The sequence below is a fragment of the Drosophila serrata genome, unplaced genomic scaffold (genome assembly GCF_035046125.1).
Source record: "Drosophila serrata isolate PLE 108 unplaced genomic scaffold, ASM3504612v1 contig_233, whole genome shotgun sequence".
NCBI lineage: Eukaryota > Metazoa > Arthropoda > Insecta > Diptera > Drosophilidae > Drosophila > Drosophila serrata.
In genome coordinates, this window is record NW_028257131.1 from 93,796 (window position 1) to 112,936 (window position 19,141).

A 19,141-nucleotide genomic window follows, 5' to 3' on the forward strand; every position below is an offset into this window, starting at 1 on the left:
GTGAACAGTGTTGTCCATTTGGCTAAATTGAAAGCTTTAAGAGTAAATCCTGAAATATACGAAAACTAGAAGATCGAAAAGCTATGAAAAGACTATTGCTATTATTGATCAGTGTGGATACATCTAATTTCTTATAGTTTTAAAATATCTATGGTACTCTTCAGAGCTCTGAATTAAAAGCTTAAAGTTTGCATATCGATATTCTAAAAATATTCAATTTTTACAAACCAATCAGTCGTGCACCGATTCTCACCTATTTTTGTGATAAAAACAAAAACGAAAGATAAACCCGGAGCACTCCAAAAAAGTGTTTCACAATTATTTTACCTGGCTTAGAGCGGATTTTCCTGGACTTTTTCTTATGTTGTTAAAGAAAGTAAAACACATCAACAAGAAAACACATTTATTATTATTATATTATTTTTTATTATTATTTAGTTTTTTTGGTTTGATTTATTATATTGCTTTATTATAATACCCTCCAGTAGAATTCCCGATTGAAAATCATTTTTGCTTTCGTTCAGCTATTTTTTCACTTGTTGATCTAGCTTTTATTTATGGCCCCAAAAGCTCTGTCAGCACAATGGGCAAAGAAATCATAGGCGCGCATTCGCACGGCGTTTCAGAGCTAATTTTAACGTCGCCGCGTTGACTGTTTCGCCTTATTGCGGTTTCCTCATTTTCCACTTGCTCCCGGGCGCTGAATTCAATTTAAATTAGCTTTACATTGTGCCTTTGTACGCCTTTTGCGAGTGTGATAACAACAAATAACAAATAAAAGCCGCCGAGTGGCGAAGAAGTGAAGAAAATCGAATGTGCAGACAGGAATTTTAACCGTTACAACAGTGTGGAGAGCGCAAGAGAGTGAGAGAACGATCTCAAGGCGCAGAAAATGAACAGAACATAAAAATAAAAAGAAACCCAAAAAAAAAAAAACAATTCAGAGGAATATTTAAAAATAGCCAAGTGCATAGGAAAATTATGACATATCTAAAAACAGTCAATTAAAATAAAAAGAAAAAAAAAAAACACAAGTGTTCATGTTCGAATTGGCTGTGATTCTTCAGGTTTTCGATTTCTGATATCCGCTGCGTTCCCCTTTCTTTGTGGTGTTTGGACTCTCCAGAACCCGCTGGTGAGTTGACTGCTGCACAAAAGTGCTAAAATGTTTATTAATTCGCGCGTGTGTGGTTTCCATTCAAATGCCACGGATATGGGCAAGACAGCTGTTTCAATACCGCAAAATAAAAAATGCCTGGAAATGCTAAGAGTTTAGCTTTTAGACTGTTTCTAGAGTCGTTACGTCAACCTTTTTGCAGGGGGTGTCTAAATCCGACGACTGAATCTCTATCTCTAGTTGCTCTACACTTGGAATAAAAAAGAAGAAAGGGAGAAAGTCCTAAAATGGAGAAATGGAGCGCTTCATTTTTTTCGAATTCAAAAACTAATTTTTCTTAATAAATAGATAAAGCTTACCTACTTCATTTTCAATATTTTAAGTAAACAATTCCAGCCCAATAAAATTACAAAATTACTTCGAATTAAAGATGTTTTCTTAATAAATAATTTAAAACAAATCAAATCATTAAAATAAAACTGAATCATTTATTTATCTTATTATTATTATCATCCTAATATAGTTTAGGGATTCCCAAATATTTATTTACCTTTAGAAAGTCGGTATATTGTTAATTTTTAGACCATGCTGCGTAATTTAAATTTATACCAGTATTTATGATAAAATCCCTTTACTTTTATAATTTTTTTTTGAATTTATTAGTCAATTTTGAATTTTTTGTAAATATTTAAGACGTTATCATCAGTGTTTCCCCAATTTCAGATAGAAAAGTCTAAATCTAAAAGATTGATAGTATCCAAAGATGATCCCAAAATTCAATGGAACTTCTTTTCCAAGTGTATCTTACTTTTAGCCCCACCGATTCCATGTTTCACTTGTTGACGTTCTTGGCGGTTTCTGAGGTTAACAACATTTTCAGGCGGCTTTGTTTCGGTCGGAACCAAACAGTCAACAACAACTATTGACTCGCACTGGCCATGTTTAGACGCCGAGCAACTCAGTCGGCTTACAAACAATTAATAGCTACTATTTTGTCACTTGCTGACTTTTATGCCAAAATATTTGCCTAAGCTGTTCGCATTAGCAAATCGAACAAATTGTTAAAAAAAAAAAAAATAGGAAAACACGAACAAAGCCACATACTACATAGCAATCGCATTTATCTTGATTTCGATTCTCCATGTGACTGCTGTGTATCATTATTTGTGGGAGCTTATAATTTGTTTTTCCAACTGGAGTACGAAACCTCAATACTTTTGGTCCTGTACTTATTTGTATTCTTTATTAATACAGTGGGGCTAAAGCGTTTACTTTGGGTTACTTCATTTCATAAGATTACATTTTAACTTTAATTGTACATATTTTTTACAGCAATCCTTTTTAAGGATACTACTTAGAAAAGCAAATCATTTTATTAAATTGTTCTCACAAATATGTACATTTGTAACAGGAATCTCGAAAGAAACACTTTAAGCAAACTTATTTGCTATTGAGACTCTATTTAAATATACAATAAATTTTTTAGGAACAAGATTCTAATTATTAGATCCCTGAAGCTAAACAAAGTTCATTGCAAACAAACCACTTACCGCTGTCATTGCACTAAAATTCTCAAATGCAAATGTGTTAATTTAATTTAACTGTGCAAATGTTAATGCTGATGGGCTGTTTATAATTTATTTTAACATATATTTATTTTGTTTGGTATATTGACAAATATAAAGTGCATATTAAAATTAAATAGCAATTATTTTTGAATATTTATCGCATACTTAATATTTGAAGTTATTGAAAAGTACTTCTTTTTTCATAAATAATCTCTTAAATCAGAATCTTAATTGCAACATAGCACATTTATATTATTCTAGAAATCTCTGTTATTTTGAGAGCATTTTTTTCTCTATTTGTTTCCTAATGCCCACTGTACGGACTTAATATATATGATGAGGAATGGTGTTTGTCAAATGCTAATTAGTTTCATTATAGCCGACAGTGTCACGAGTGGAGTGAGGGTTGAGGGGCCGTGAAGTGTATTAATTGGATGCGCCGAAACAGTTTGATAAGCACAATATTGGTCGCACTGATCCGACCGGACATATGGTAGCAATCACGTCCGTCCCATCTGGTTGTTTATCTTTATATTGTTTTTTATATATGTGTGTACCCTCCCCCCTTCCTCCCTGCAAATGCGGCTGTCCTGCGTACCGCCAATGGCTGTCAAACCGTCAACGCAGCGCGTACCGGCACAAGAGACACTTTGATGGACATATTATAGACAGTTTGGCAAATGCGAGCGCATGAGAAAAGCTAAATATAAACAATCTAGCAGCAGCGGCAGAAAAACCCCCTTCCCCGCCCACATTAAGGGAAAATTAAGCAAACCAGACGCGAGAAGGGTTGACAGATCCAAAAATAAGCAAAGAGCCAGGCAATGGATTACCTGGTTGGACTTTGGCTGTTGAGTCTTCTGCACATTCTGTGGGGTAAAGGTAGAGGAGGCTGCGGCAAATGCTCCTCCTGAATCCAAATGGGTCTCGTGTGGCACGTGTGTTCAGGTGGCTCCAAAACTGTCGGACACACTTTGTATTTATAGGCCTCTCTAATTAAGTGAATTTAATAATTGCCTCAAGCGGAATAAATAACAAACAAGAGGGGGACAACCGGAAGTTTATCCTATTGGGGTTGTTTCTTTAATTAAACATTCGTTATTTTAGCTTAATATGTGTATTAATTTTGGGGTGATTTTAGTGAATGAAAATATGTATATATTATTAGATTAATTTAGTCTTCAAAGTATTTAAAAAATGTTCTAATCTAATATAATTATTAAATAACAGTTCTTTCATTGAAAGTAATTTGTAGTTTAATTAGTAAGGATTCGACCTCTTACAGGTGTTATACATCTTATTCATAACATATTAATTGAGGCACTTATTAAATTCTGCTAAAAACATTTTTGAAATAATAATCGGTTCATTAATATTATTTTGTCACTCTATTAAAGCTACACCTTTTGGTATTCAGTATTTATAACATTTTGATAAATGCACTATTTAAAATTCATTCAACATTTCGTGTTGAATAGAAATTACCCCCACAAAAATTTCACCTTCCTTTGCTATCGCCCAATGCTAACATATAAATTAAAATACATCAGAAAAAGAAGATTGAAAAATTTAGTTTATTTGTCTAATTTTATTTTTGAGTTCCTTTTCCCGCTTCCGCTGCCTGTCTTTGTCATTTCCCGAGCAACAACAAGAACGAACAACAAAATAACGCAGACATGATTATTTTCTTGAAAATCGCTCTCTCTATCTGTATTTGTTTGCTATTGTTTTGGTTTTTGTTGCTGTTGTAATTCGGGGGAAAAACAAAACTGGCGCTTGTCTCTGCACTCATTCACATGCCACATACTCTTTAATATACCTTTCATTTAATTTCTAATGTTTATTTTCGTTTCTCTATAGTGTTCTTAGTTTATTTTTGAGCTGCAATGACATTTAGGGTAGAACAGTGAATGTGGGTTAAGAACAACTAATGGTTAAAGGTTTTATAACTTATAACGAACCATTTGTTTACTTATATTCATCATATTTTGAAGTTTATTTTGTATAAACAGTGAGGATATTTATAGAATATTCTTCTCATTCGAATTTCATATACTACAATAACCATCTTACTATAATTATTTTTACTTATTTGAGTTAAAATTTTAATTTTTTAAAGCGTAAATTTTATTGACTTCTAATCGAATTAAAAATGCTGTGTTTGACCTTAAAAGTAAACAGACCTTCTACGTATACGTAATATTTGTTGTGTCGCAAATTGTATTTCTTTTTATTATTTAGTATTTTATATTTGTTTGTCATTTATTTTGAATTTTATTTTTACAATGTTTAATATTGATTGATTTTGTTGTCTTTTTAATAATGCTTGGTTTGTTCTTAATAGTGTACACATTTTTAACGTATACGTAATATTTGCTCTGTCTCAAATAATTTACAATATTTGTACATCTTTTGTCATGTTAAAAAAGAGTTCACTAACCGTGATAGATGATAAATAATAGATAGTATCTCTGACAACTTCAAAACACATAATAAATTTACCCATTTAAATGTCATTTGATAAAGTTGTTATACCCAATATCAATAGGAGACGAGGGTATTATAACTAAAAGTCAACATAAAATTAATAACCTTAGACAGATCAAGCTCATAAACTGTCATAAGTTCGTGTCCTATTACAAAAGATCCAGAATAAATATAATTAGTATTTACTTTTATATCAAAACTAATTTAACACTTAAATTAAGCATACTGAGTACCTCAAAGTCAAGCATATTAAGCTGCAGCTTTTGTACTTGTTATCTTTTCGTTATGCGATATTTTATTTATTCTTTTTTATCTTTTGTGTCACTTTATGGGAGGCAGGTCTGTATTTATCTTATCACCCGAGAAGTAGAGACTTCTGCGAAGTATTCCATAGCCGACTTCCACTGTATTCCCCATAACGAAGAAGTGGCAAGGTTTTTAATACGTGATTGGCTGCCGCACTCACGTTTCTACGGCTACGAGGCGAGACATTGAAGACGCAGTCCATTAATTGGATTACAATTTTCCGCATTTCTGCGCCTGTTATATTTTTCTTTTCTTCTAGTTATTTGATTTTTGTTCTGCACGTTGGCTGCCTTCTTCATCTTCATTATTCTTCTTGGCCATTAGTCATACATGTGTAAAAGTCGCGGGGCTCTTCAACTTGTTGCGTACACCCTGGATTTGCATGAACATACATATATTTACATATATATATGTACCTATGTACATATCTCCTTAAATGGACGTGGGGGAATTTCGCCTTCATATTGTAACTGTATATCCGTATTTGCGAAAATGTGTGAAATAAATCGTACACACCACCGCAGACACAACATTGACACATGTCGTGTGTGTGTGCACCGACACAAATTGGCACAAAATTATAGTAGCAACAAAAAGTACACAAAATTGTTAAATAATTTTAGCGTAAGAAGGTTGTAGGGAGCATAATTATTAAGCAAAAGCAGAAGGATATTAAGTAATTCGTTTAAAAGTTGTCTTCTTTCAAATGGATATTAGAATATTTATTACCGAAAATAATTTATAAAGAAGTTAGTTATTTAAAAGTAAAATTTAAAATGAATTTTATATTAAAAATACACAAAGATTTGGTCAAAGATTACCCAAAAGGCTAAATCCATCTGCTTTTCTTAGACCTAGCCAATATCTTTTATCAGTAATATCCTTGCTGAAATTCTATTTAAATTTTTAAACCCCCAAAATCCTCTCTGGTTTTTAGGTAAAAGGTCGAATTATAGAATAGATTAAATACAAAATATTTAAACCCGTTTATCGTACCAACAAGAATTAACTTCCATTAAATCAAAATGATTTTCTCAGCGCTTGTTATACATACATATGTTATATCTGAGGGAAAATTAATAATGGAGTGAAATTAAAATTATTTAATATACTGCAAACTATAAACAACACTCTAAACAGCTGTGATTTCGGTTCCTATAGTTTACATTCAGAAGTAAGCTGTCAATTTGTCGATTCGAAATGGATTTGACAGCTCTCCTTTTAATGTAAGGTATTACGAAACATATTCCTAGTCTACTTTTTTTAACGGGTTCATTGAACCGCCCTTAGTTTTTATAATTTCCTTTAGGAGCACAACCCAAAAATGTACTGATATATTAAACATCATCAAATGTATTTATCAAAAATGAAACTAATCGAACTGAACATTTTACAGCCATCATAAAAAAGTCGATATAACCTATCCTGCTTGTAACTACGTCTTGTTTTTGCTTTTAAGAAGTCATTATTAAAAACAAACTTCGCCTGTTTTTTTTTATAAAATAAACATGCCCAAGTATTTTTTTTTGGGTGGATCTTAGAGCTGGGTAAATTATCGATGTTTTTGATGTATTTTATATTATATTTAATTATATTACCAGGTACAAAAGGTTCCACTGTAAGCGGAAAAATATTGACTTCCAGTTTAAATAAATGCTTTTTGAAATTTTTCATTTCATCTAAAAATTAACTATGGAATTAAATTTGTTATTTTTCTTTATAAATGTTAAGTTTTTTTTACATAGCTGGTTACTATTTTGGGAGTCTCAAAAAATCGACATGAACAAATTGTTAAAAATTCGTATTTCTTATCTTAAAGCCTTAAACAAATGCTTTCCGCTGTTGTTATTGTTTTCCATGGCAATGAATAAACTATTAATTTGACCAAAACGGTTTTATGATACAGATGTCGAGGAAATTACTAGTTAAATATGTTTTTGTCTTTCCCAAAAATGCTCTTTTGCACCGCTAAAAATTTTCCACTCTGACGTTTTCGCGCGGTTCTGCCTTCCTTCTCACAGTTGGAAACTCAAATATTTGAGTTGGCGATTAGCGAAATTGCTTCTTGTGTAATTGTTAATTGGAACGCCAGAGTCAGTTTAAGGAAAAATATATAAGAATTTCGGAATATTATTTCGATAGCTGACGGAACGAAATAAATTAAATGGTGTGCTATTAAAAACAAAACCACACAAAATAGACGAAGACCAGCAACAGCAGACACACCTCTCTGTGAGGCTGGCCGAAAAAAAAGAACTTTAAGTTAAATTTATTAAACACGCAGGTGGGCAGGCGGCGGATTTTAATTCAATCGCCGAGAGGCAGATGTTTTGTTCTCCTTTGCACGCAGACGATATTTCTAAGGTAAACAAACGACAAGAGAGACGACGACGATTCATTTGCACAACCCATTTGTTTTGGTTTTTTTTTTTTTTTTTTTTTGGGAGATGAGGTGAGCTCGAGACCGAGAGCGAGAGGTGTGCGACAGGTGTTAATTACCCGACAAATTCGAAAACACGCAGCCCGCTCATGGGACCCGCGCACTGCCCACCACCTGCATTATACAACCATCGGTGTGTGTGCATTCCACTTGCTAATAGATTCGATCATTCAATTTACTTGCAGATCCCCGGACAGCGTCAGCACACCTTCGCCATGGGACGCTGGGGCCGGCAGAGTCCGGTGCTGGAGCCGCCGGATCCGCAGCAGCTGCAGCAGGCCACAGCACCAGCCCCCATCCTGCCGCCGCGCACCTTTATGCGTCAGTCGAGCATCACCAAGATTGGGAACATGCTCAACACGGCCATCAATATAAACGGGGCCAAGAAGCCGCCAAGTGAGTAAATATCCATCGATTTCTGTGTTCTGACATTCACATTTCTTTTTCGGGAAACGAAAAATAGGTTAGGGTTAGTTGATAAATGGCTTATATTCCTATAAATGTTTATAATATTAAAGATGACAAGCAGTACCAGAGAGAGAGATGCTCTTGGGCAGGATTGTTTTTAAATTAACACATTTTTCAGGACTTTAAAGTAGGTCATGGTCAGCTGATATGAGGCTACTAAATACTATTAATTTGTTTAACGATACTTAGCCGTGGGAGCTACTAATCTAGGTCTGTGATTTTTTATTTTACCAATGTTTTTGGGAAATAAAATAGGTCAGAAATTCAAAATATTATATATGGAACATTAAATATGGGTTGAGCCTAAGGAAAAATAATAATTTGGAATTTATTTTCATACAATATTATTGTTAAAGAATAGTACAAAATAATTTACATTGCCGTGTCTTAATTAATTGTTTATAGTTATTTCAGAAATAGAATTGGGTCAGGGTCCGAAAACTATTTTAAATATCATTATCATTGATTATCTGATTATCTTATCTTAAGGTCAAGGAATAACTCTGTCTGGCTAAGATTATATTTATATAACATATGTTATACATTTTTAAAGACTAGATTAAGATATGGAAATTTTTTATGTTTTAAGTCACATAAATCTCTTTTTAATTTTTTTTTTAGAATTAATTTGACAATTCCAATGCCATAGCCATTAGCTTTCACTGAAGTTCAGTTTAAGAAATCAAACTAATAGACCCTGATTGTTCTATACTTCCAAGAATTGAATTCAATTTCAAAAATAAAAAATAACTTTCGTCACTTTAATTGTTTTAAATATTCATTTCTTCAGCATGGTTCCCCACCACTTAATCACAGTTATCCACCTTTTTTATACAAGTTGGTGTCGCATTTTTCCTATACTTCCACCTCCTTTAGGTCGAAATTATTCCGATATCTTCGTAAATCTAACTGATATGCGATATAAAATAAAGTTATATACTTTAGATAATAGAATACATATTAAATACTTGAACTGCAAATTAAATTATTGATTAATAATGATTAATTTTGTTCGAAAACAATATCGATGATACCATCAATGTTGAAATCGATGTATCGCCTTTGATAAAAACATCGATAGTATCGATAAGAACATCGGTGTTTTTGCAGCTCTAGTAAAGTGCGAAATTTGCAACAAAATTTGTACTTCCATTTTGCGTTGTATTTATTGCAATCCGTTAGTTACTAAATAAGTTAAAACGGCGACCGGAACGTGTATATAGTACGTAAAGTGCGTGTTTTGCAAAATATTAAGTGGAATGCCGCTTGTGCAAAAGCCACACTCACACACATTCATATTACGACGCAACGACGAAGCAGTGCAGCAAAAGAGGCGGCAAAAACGGGAAGAAGAGGCAGCAGAGAGGCGGCGGTGAATCGGAATCGGAAAACAGACAAATTCGCGTCAGGCTAGATTTTTGCCATATTTGATTTTCGGCGTTCTATAATAAACACGGCAAACATAGCATAAAGCGGGTGTTGCGACAAAGCCATTGGCCATTGATTGTGCGTCCAATTCGAAGAGAAGAACGAATCACCGGGATGTGCAAGTCACGCGGTTTTCAGTTTTTCCCTTCGCCTAATCGAAATGCATGAAAAGTAATCAAAATAATATTCTGTGTGCACCATTTTGAAGGTTAGATTTCGCGTATATTTTTCGCTCGGAATACGCGATAAAACAAAGGCAAAAGCGGGCGGCGCAAACGTGTCTCTGCATCAGTATGCTTCTGTGTGTGTGAGTGGTTTGTATTTGTTTTGGCAAATGCAATAAATAATAATTAGTGTGGATTAGGTGGCAAATATTCCGTTTGTGATTAAATCGCGTTATATCGGTGTGAAGTTATTTCCTTTTTTTGTCTTTCTTCGCTCTCACAACCACCGGCTGCACTCGCTCTCTGTCTCTCTCTTTCATTTACCTCTCTCTCTCTGGCATACGCACACTTTCGCACAACGCACGCCAAAATTCTGCCGCTGCGCTGCTTACGATGGAGAACAAAAAACAAAAATTTCCCCCTACTTTTCCAGTTTTTTTCTTCCCCTCTACGTGCTTAAGTTGTGCTTACAAAAATAACATAAACCGAGGAATTAAATGCAAATAATAGATATACGGCAAAGAGAAACCAAAGTGTAATCAAAGGAATAAGTGAAAAAAAATAACCAAAAGTCAGCGCTCTGCGTCTTTAGCAACGAAAGGAGAGTGAAAGGAGAAAAGAAATCGCGCTCAACTTTGAAATTTCAAGAAAGGCGACAGCAACAACAACACAGACGCACGCTAGCACACACACACGACAGCCCTTGCAGGAAAGAGACGGAGCGACAGCTCCTTTCGCCTTTTTCCTTTTGTTCTTGTTATTTTTGTTGTCGCTCCGTTTTTGTTGCCGCATTGTTGTTGTTGTTGTTGCTGCTGGCGCTGCTTTGAAATCGACGCAAACTGTTCAACTGTCATGGCCGGTAAGTTTAAATATCTCTCTCTTCTCTCCTGCTCTCTTTTGCTCTCCCTTTTTACCTCCTCGTTCGTCGTTGGCTTTTGGATGTGTGGGAACTGCCAACTTTATTTTAATACCCTTTCAAGGGTATTGTAGTTGCGATAGATCTTTGGAAGAGATTTAAAAATTGATATCTGCGATCGATCGTATCAGAGAATATATGGATTCATCTATAGAATAAAAGCTTTTAGGTGAATGATCGATTTATTCTTATTAATTCTTATGGAAAGGAGTTTCTAAAAAAGGAATAGACTTCGTTTTGTGGTCTCCATAAATTTAAAGCGTACCTATTCTTCGTCTGATTTCCCTGTTTTATTTTCGGTTTTCTGTACACTTTTGATTTGGCATTTAATTCGCTAAAAACAGCAGATAAACAAATTCAGTGAGAAGTAAACAAACTAGTCAAAAGTCTCGACTGCGTTGAACGAAAAACAACTTTTCCCTATCAACTAGCATTGATCTTTGCACTTGAACGGAACGCCGTCAGCGACGTGAACGGCATGCAAAAAATAAAAACCTATTAAATTGACAGGCCCCCGCCTCACCTCCGCCTCTTTTTAGCACCGCCCCCTTGACATATTTTTGTTTTTTAACAAATGCCCGCCCCCGCCCCAAATTGCATTAACTATTTTAAAAGGCCAGAGGGAAGTAAAACAGCTCGTAAATCTGCAGCACGATTATAATACGAAAACAGTGGTCACCCGGTATCAGGATTAAATTTGTATAAAATGTGGAAAATAAGAGGGAATTATTGCTGCTTTTTTATTAAAAAAAAATGTATACAAATCGGATGACTGCAAGAATATCCATTAAAGTCGTATTATAGCTTTTGTTACTTTTCCACGATGGGTAAGATATATTTTTGCTTCTCTGAACGCATAATATTTCCCCAAAAAGCTTTTAGCGCAGTGTCATGTTATAAATCTTTTTGAAAGATCTTGAATCTGCTAAATAAACATAGAAGTTCAGTCAAAGAATTATTTGATAAGGTTTCGTTTTACAAGTATCCAAATGCGAATCTTTAAATACTCTGAAAAAGCCAGTTTGTGACATTTATACAACTTGGAACCAATTTTTAAATTATATAGAACATAATTATGGAGCTTTTGAGATTGTGGATGGAATATAATACCCCCTAACTGATAGAGTATCAAATTGATTTGGTCCGCATACTCAATATAGAGACACAATTGCCATAATTAAATAATAAACAATTGCACAAGTGCTGAGAATGCGGCGTACACATTGGTTCGGTCAATAGATGTACATGTAGGCCTCCGTGTCGAAACTGGATCGTATATTTCGCCTTGTGCAAATTGAGTTAAAGTCGCAATGGACCAAAGGCAACCGACCCGCACAACACCCCCTTTCGAACCCCCTCTTATATTTTATGCGATTTGCTTCCAGACAACGTGACGTCGTGGTACAGGCTTTGAGATTCTTCAGTATGCAAAATTATTTGTCCGTTTTATATGCACCAGTGCCGTCTTGTCTTGTCTGTCTGCCCGATTTCCTGGAGTAGTTTCTCTGCAAGATACGCACAAGTGGGCATGGACGTCTCCTAATGGGATGCGCATGTAAGGACCCAGCACAAAACATGGTCTCCGAACAGGCATTACATAAGTTTTTAGACCTTATTGCCTGCCGCTCTGCTGCTGCTGCCTGTCATAAGGCCAAGTGGAGACTGTAAAGGGGTGACAGATTGATGTGTGCCTCAGATTAGATTGGATATGGTAATTGACAAGGGGAGAGGCGTGGAGGAGACTGAACGTTAAGCCTTTCTGTTCTCAATTTGTAGTGCAAATTTACATGGGCAAAGGGAAGCCGGACAAGCTGAGATCATAACTAAACCAACAAATCAATTATCAAATAGGTCAGTTCTGTATAGAGTTTCCAAGTAATGTGTTAAATGTAATGTAATTTATGGGAAACTAAAATAAATCCATTTTAATGAAGCAATAGGGGTAGTTTCCTCAAGTTTTCTCCCCATTTAGTTTTCCCTAGTATTTGTTTTCCTTATTTCCCAAAATATTTCGTTTCATTAATTATTTCTTACCAATATTCCTAATTGCTCAGTGGGGTTCAGTCATGCATATGAATTATTTCTCTTAAGCTTTTCTTTGACGAAACTTGTATTCAGCTGGCAGCCAAACAAAAGGATTTCCCGAGAATTTTCCCTCCCCTAACCCTTCACCGCTTGCCTATTTTCACCTTGTCTTTTGTACCGCCAGCCAGGCAGTCAGTCAGTCAATCAGTCCATTCCGCCATTCTCTAGGTCGTTCATTTGTCTATCTCTACTATAGCGTATATAGACTGAAAAAGTAGTATAGTTTAGGCAGGAATAGAGTGAGGAGAGCTTTGGCTTTAGCGGCGACATCGCGTGGTTGTGTTAAATAATTGTGTCAATATTTGAGTTTCATTATTTTGTTCCATTTTGCGGGGCGCTCATGAAAATCTACTTATCTCTTTATGTGTACGTTTATATACGATCTAACAAATAAATACGCTGGCCAGCAGCGAGCAGAGCAACCGAAGCGAGAGCAATTTCAGATTAGTTTTATTTTTTGCGAATCTCTTTTTTTGTCTAGCGAAAATTCTGCAATTATCTGAGATTTATGTGGGGAGGGAGAGGTTTTTGGATTGTCTTTGTGCTATGGGAACCAAAATACAAAAAAATTCGGTCATGAGTGGGCTTTACTTATTTGGAAGTAATTGCTCAAGTATTTACTTTTTTTAATAGAAAGAATCAGTTCATGGCAGACATAACTTCAATTAAATTGAGGAAAAAGTGACATTATATTGTATTAAACAATTCTTTTTATTTATTGTTTAACTTGAATGCACGGTATTGTTACCAAGGGTTGGTTTTAACTATTAAAACAACTTCTACAGTATGAATATGCCATGTTTGTGAAGTGCTTGTGGAAGTTTTTTAAAAAAGGGATACTTTTTGGTACATAATAAGAGATTAAGCATTTATTTTGTACTTTAAAATGGATGTCAGTTTAAATTGTATCCCAAATATATACTTAAGTTGGTAGATGACCCCCATTATCTTATGTTATTGGCATTAAGAAATGTCTCGTAGAATGAAACTAGGGAAATGTTCTTAGCAGGCAATTTTAATATTTATGGCTTTCATCTTTGAATTTATTTATATTACTGCACTTTTGCTTTCATTTTTGTGCATTCACGTCTGTCGCGAGTTCAACGACTCTAAAACTGCAAATGGCTTTGCATCGCATTTGTGTGGGCGAGTGCGAGAATCTCCCCACAAACTTTGTATTGCAAATCTATAAATAGTGCCGGGATCTATCAGCGAAAACGACTGAGTTATGATGACTGACTAATTGGGCGACTGCCTTTGATCCTATTATGGGAGCAGAAGCTCCAGCAGCAGCAATGCACACTGGCAGAGTCAGAAAGTAGGAATAAATACAATCACATCATGACGTAGTCGTCAATGGCAGCCATCAGGCAACATCGCGGGCAGGAAAAAGCCAACCGACGACTGCCAACAGTAAGCGGATAATGAGGTCACAACACATGGGACTGGGCTGGGCAAGGGCTGTGCCAAATAAAAAAAAAAACAAAAAACAAAATCATCAAACAAACAAAACCAAATGAATATTTAGGAATGATGAAAAAATTGGCAAAATTCGCACACAAACACATGCACTGCCCCAGACATGGTTCCCAAAACAAAAGGGTGGCCCAGTGGTAGATACAAAATATAAAAAAAAAACTACTGTGGGCATGACAAGCATTTCCAAGAGTGCCCAAAATAAATTGTCAAACATTGAAGAAGTGATAATCAATTATATATTACATTGAAGGTTACAGAGCAAGTTTTAAGCTATATATGAACTGGTTTGAACATATAATTAATACATGTACACAAATTTTATTAAATAATAGCAGACATTTGCATCTATATGGAATAGTTTATAAGACACCTTTATTCTGATTCAATATTGGGCTATATTTGTTATTTTAAGCCTTTAACTAAAGACTTTATTTGTCTTACAACAAAGTATTAAAAAAGTTTATACTCTTTACATTAAAGTTCTATCTAATAAATGCAAACTCTGGGTTAATATCCACTGTAAATAAATATTATACTCAATACACTTTCGAAATGAAATGCTTTCACGTATGTGGGTGGTCTTAGCAGCAGTCTATGTAGTTGGGAAATGTAGAAAGGCCTCCCCAAGCACAACGTCATCGTTTACACAACATACCGCAATCGCGCTAAAAGTGGCTGGGCAGAGAGAATTGGCCAACACAGGAAAGGCAAGGGGAACTGGGGTAAGGGTTTGAAAGCTATGAGACAAGGAAACGGAAAGAAAGAATATTTGGCCAAGAGCTTAAAGGGCTTTAAAGTGTGTGTCGCGTCCCAACATCATGGAAGGCCAGGCATGGCGTCATTAGCAAATATTTGGGCAGGCTCAGGACAGGTTCGTGGTCGTTGCCGTCGTCACCGTTGTCCTTACTAGAAGTGTGCATGTGAGAGAGAAAAATCAAATGTTACATTTACTTCCTAGGCTTCCTTTTGAGTTGTCCAAACCAATCCGGCATTTGGCAAATCGAACTCGAGCTGTCCAAAGGTGTTGTCACCTCGCATACTCATCATTTGGTCGTGCTCTGTCTTTTCAGGTAATGGAGAGGCGTCCTGGTGCTTCTCACAGATTAAAGGCGCCTTAGACGATGATGTCACGGATGCAGACATCATATCCTGCGTGGAATTCAATCACGATGGCGAGTTGCTGGCCACCGGCGACAAGGGCGGTCGCGTCGTCATCTTTCAAGTGAGTAAACCTTTGTTGGTTTCTGTATTTCTTGTACCTTCAACTATTATTTCCTTTCAGCGAGATCCTGCCTCGAAAGCCGCCAATCCGCGACGCGGCGAATACAATGTCTATTCGACATTCCAATCGCACGAGCCCGAATTCGATTACCTCAAGTCGCTGGAGATCGAGGAGAAGATCAACAAGATTCGGTGGCTCCAGCAAAAAAATCCCGTGCACTTTCTGCTCTCGACCAACGACAAGACGGTCAAGTTGTGGAAGGTCAGTGAGCGCGACAAGTCGTTCGAGGGCTACAACACGAAGGAGGAGAACGGCCTGATCCGGGATCCACAGAATGTGACGGCACTGCGTGTGCCCTCCGTGAAGCAGATACCGCTGCTTGTGGAGGCATCGCCGCGCCGCACCTTCGCCAATGCACACACCTATCACATCAATTCAATTAGCGTTAACTCCGACCAGGAGACCTTCCTCTCGGCCGACGATCTGCGCATCAACCTCTGGCACCTGGAGGTGGTCAATCAGAGCTACAACATCGTCGACATTAAGCCAACCAATATGGAGGAGCTGACGGAGGTGATCACCGCGGCCGAATTCCATCCGACCGAGTGCAATGTGTTCGTTTACTCGAGCTCCAAGGGCACAATACGATTATGTGATATGCGTTCGGCGGCGCTATGCGACCGGCACAGCAAACAGTTTGAGGAGCCCGAGAATCCAACGAATCGCAGCTTCTTTAGCGAGATAATTAGCTCCATCAGTGATGTGAAGCTAAGCAACTCGGGTCGCTACATGATCTCCAGGGATTACCTGAGCATCAAGGTGTGGGATCTGCATATGGAAACGAAGCCCATTGAGACCTATCCGGTAAGTCTGTAGCAGAATATTGTATCTTACATCCCAGTGCTAATTGTTGTCGTTGCAATTTATGCAGGTTCACGAATACCTGCGCGCCAAGCTGTGCTCACTGTATGAGAACGACTGCATCTTTGACAAATTCGAGTGCTGTTGGAATGGCAAGGATAGTTCGATAATGACCGGGAGCTACAACAACTTCTTCCGCGTATTCGATCGCAACTCGAAAAAGGATGTGACGCTAGAGGCGTCCAGGGACATCATCAAGCCGAAGACGGTGCTGAAGCCACGCAAAGTTTGCACTGGTGGCAAACGGAAGAAGGACGAGATCAGCGTGGACTGTCTCGACTTCAACAAGAAGATACTGCACACCGCCTGGCATCCTGAAGAAAATATCATTGCTGTGGCTGCGACCAATAATCTATTCATATTTCAGGATAAATTTTAGCCAACACTCTACTACGCAGCAGCAACAACAACACCATACGCCACAATCACACCAACAACTAAAACTACAGAAACAACAACAACTACGAAAGCAAACACGCCTCATTCTAATGTTAATTCAATCGGTTTGTTTCAGCCGCCTTTTCAAATTTCCCTCGCAATTCAACTGTTTGCCTAACATCATTACCTCAGTCACTCATCCCACTCCCCCTCTTCTCAAAAAAAAAAAAACACAACCATCGTACACACACAAATACATAATGCCATAGCAAAAGCTTTGTAATGTATATCTTTGAATCGAGAAATAAGAAACAAGAAATGATCAACTTTAAAGCAAATAAGAAAGGGAAACAAATTTTTATACATAACATTTCGATGCGTAAAGTTGATTTCTTGTATCTCAATTCAAGGAAGATCCCCATAACAAGGGTAACATATTTAATAATGATGATAACGATTGATTTGCCCCGAAAGTTCTTTGTAATAATTAGCGCCAGCGCCGAAGTATTTGTAATAAATGATAATAATAATAATATATCTAAAAAAGAAAAAAAAAACCATACAAAACTAAAATTGTGAAAACTGTGCATATTGTAATATTTTTTCTGTTCGCTTGTTGTTAAGTTTACGATGAAAAATCGGAAAGAAAACACATACACACACCCACACACATTGTGCTCCCTGTTTGCTCTTCTTTATATAAACACAGATTATATTCCGAAGTAAATTCGTTTTGCGATAGCGTTCATTCCATGCAAATTATGTCTCATTTAAAAATCTCATCATGCAATTCGAACAGCAACCGAGGAAGTGTTGTGTGTCGTCTCTCAGTCAAGAAACCAATTCAAAAATGCTCATTTTAACAAATCTAATTCACTAAGAAGAAGTCAAGCAGCGAGAAGTCAAAGCAGAGGCAGAAGCGCGGAAGGAGTACGAAAAATAAATGCATTGATATCGTGTGTATTTGCAGTTAATACGATATACATATACATCTATACAGCCTAAGTTAAAAATACAATTTAGTGTTCTCAATTCGTTTAATTTAATAATTATCGTATCTGAAATGAGAAGCAAAAGCAAGAAATGAGATAAAAACAAACAAGAAAAAAGAAACAACACTATTTTTATACGCTACATTTTAAGCTATAGTATTGCTACTTTTAGTTCAACTATGCGTGCGTGCGTCCAAGACCAATTCTCACATATAGTCCGAACCGATCCCAGCCCCCAGTCCCCACGCCACCCCCCCCCTCATTTACCATCGGTCAACGACTTTTCCAGCCTGTTTATTGTTTTTTTGTAAAGTTTCCTTTAATCATTGTCATGTTTTCCACAAAAAAGAACTATAAACAAAACGGAACCATTTTTGATAGGTTATCTAGTGTCTAGTGTTAACAACAACAAAATTTAATATATATATATATAAACAAACAATAAATAAAAGTAAAGAGAAAGTTAATAAATAAACGATGCGCTGAAAAAAATGTTAAACGAGAAACTACAAAATGTACGGCAGCAGCAGCAAGTTCAAAATATTGAAATGTAAACGCATAAAATGATGAAATAAAAACTAAAACAACATAAACTGTGCTTCTTATGAGAATAATGATAAATACACATACAAATAATATTGTATTTTCCATAAACTAGAGGGACAGCCGACTTAAAAATTGATAACAAAATAAGAATTCAGTGGAAATTGGCTAATACCTTGAGTGAAAATCGTGTGTAAACCTTTTCCAGTCTCTCAATGCAATTCTTTGTTTGCCATTATCCCCATTATTTTTGTTTCATTTTCTTTTGCAACGCACATTTTATAATCATAAATCTTTGACATGCCTTTTTGTAAATAAAATCGCAACAAAAACAAAACAAAAGAGATAAGAACTTAAAACGTAAAAACATTATTCATGAAATGAAATAAAATCCAAAGCAAAGTCGGAGCAGTAGAGAAACTGTTGCAGTTGCAGTGCGAATGAAAACGCAAACAAGACAACAAATTGCAATTGATTAGTTTTAAAAAAACATTAATTGAATTGCTATTCATAATAAAGATCAAATAAAAGCAAACTTAAGGATACCATTTAGTTTTGCAAGCAAAGAAAATTGATAAAAATAATTTAAATGTGTGTTTTTATAGGGTATAGAGAGGGAAGCAAACT

At 36.0% G+C, this 19,141-nt stretch overlaps 1 protein-coding gene across 13 annotated transcripts; it reads left to right on the forward strand.

The window, feature by feature from the left end:
- The first annotated feature begins 580 nt into the window (after positions 1-580).
- On the forward strand, positions 581-19,098 carry tws (protein phosphatase 2 regulatory subunit tws). 13 transcript variants are annotated; one of them, XM_020957179.2, is made up of 5 exons: positions 581-1,135; positions 8,104-8,314; positions 15,529-15,680; positions 15,741-16,544; positions 16,612-19,098. In XM_020957179.2, exons 2-5 carry the CDS (start codon positions 8,134-8,136, stop codon positions 16,978-16,980), a joined length of 1,506 nt encoding a protein of 501 aa, XP_020812838.1. In that variant the 5' UTR covers positions 581-1,135; positions 8,104-8,133; the 3' UTR covers positions 16,981-19,098. The 13 variants fall into 13 exon arrangements, with proteins under 13 accessions (XP_020812838.1, XP_086686363.1, XP_020812839.1 ...); XM_086830237.1 differs by lacking the exon at positions 581-1,135 and adding an exon at positions 7,685-7,842; XM_020957180.2 differs by lacking the exons at positions 581-1,135; positions 8,104-8,314 and adding exons at positions 9,422-9,608; positions 10,412-10,837.
- Positions 19,099-19,141: the final 43 nt, after the last annotated feature.

What these genes read in the sequence shown, in the direction of transcription:
- tws (XM_086830237.1), top strand. Translation starts at nt 7,804, where the DNA reads ATGTTTTGTTCTCCTTTGCACGCAGACGATATTTCTAAG. An exon ending in ACGCAGACGATATTTCTAAG is followed by an intron (nt 7,843 to 8,103) that starts GTAAACAAACGA and finishes ATTTACTTGCAG; the next exon opens with ATCCCCGGACAGCGTCAGCA. An exon ending in GTCGCGTCGTCATCTTTCAA is followed by an intron (nt 15,681 to 15,740) that starts GTGAGTAAACCT and finishes ATTTCCTTTCAG; the next exon opens with CGAGATCCTGCCTCGAAAGC.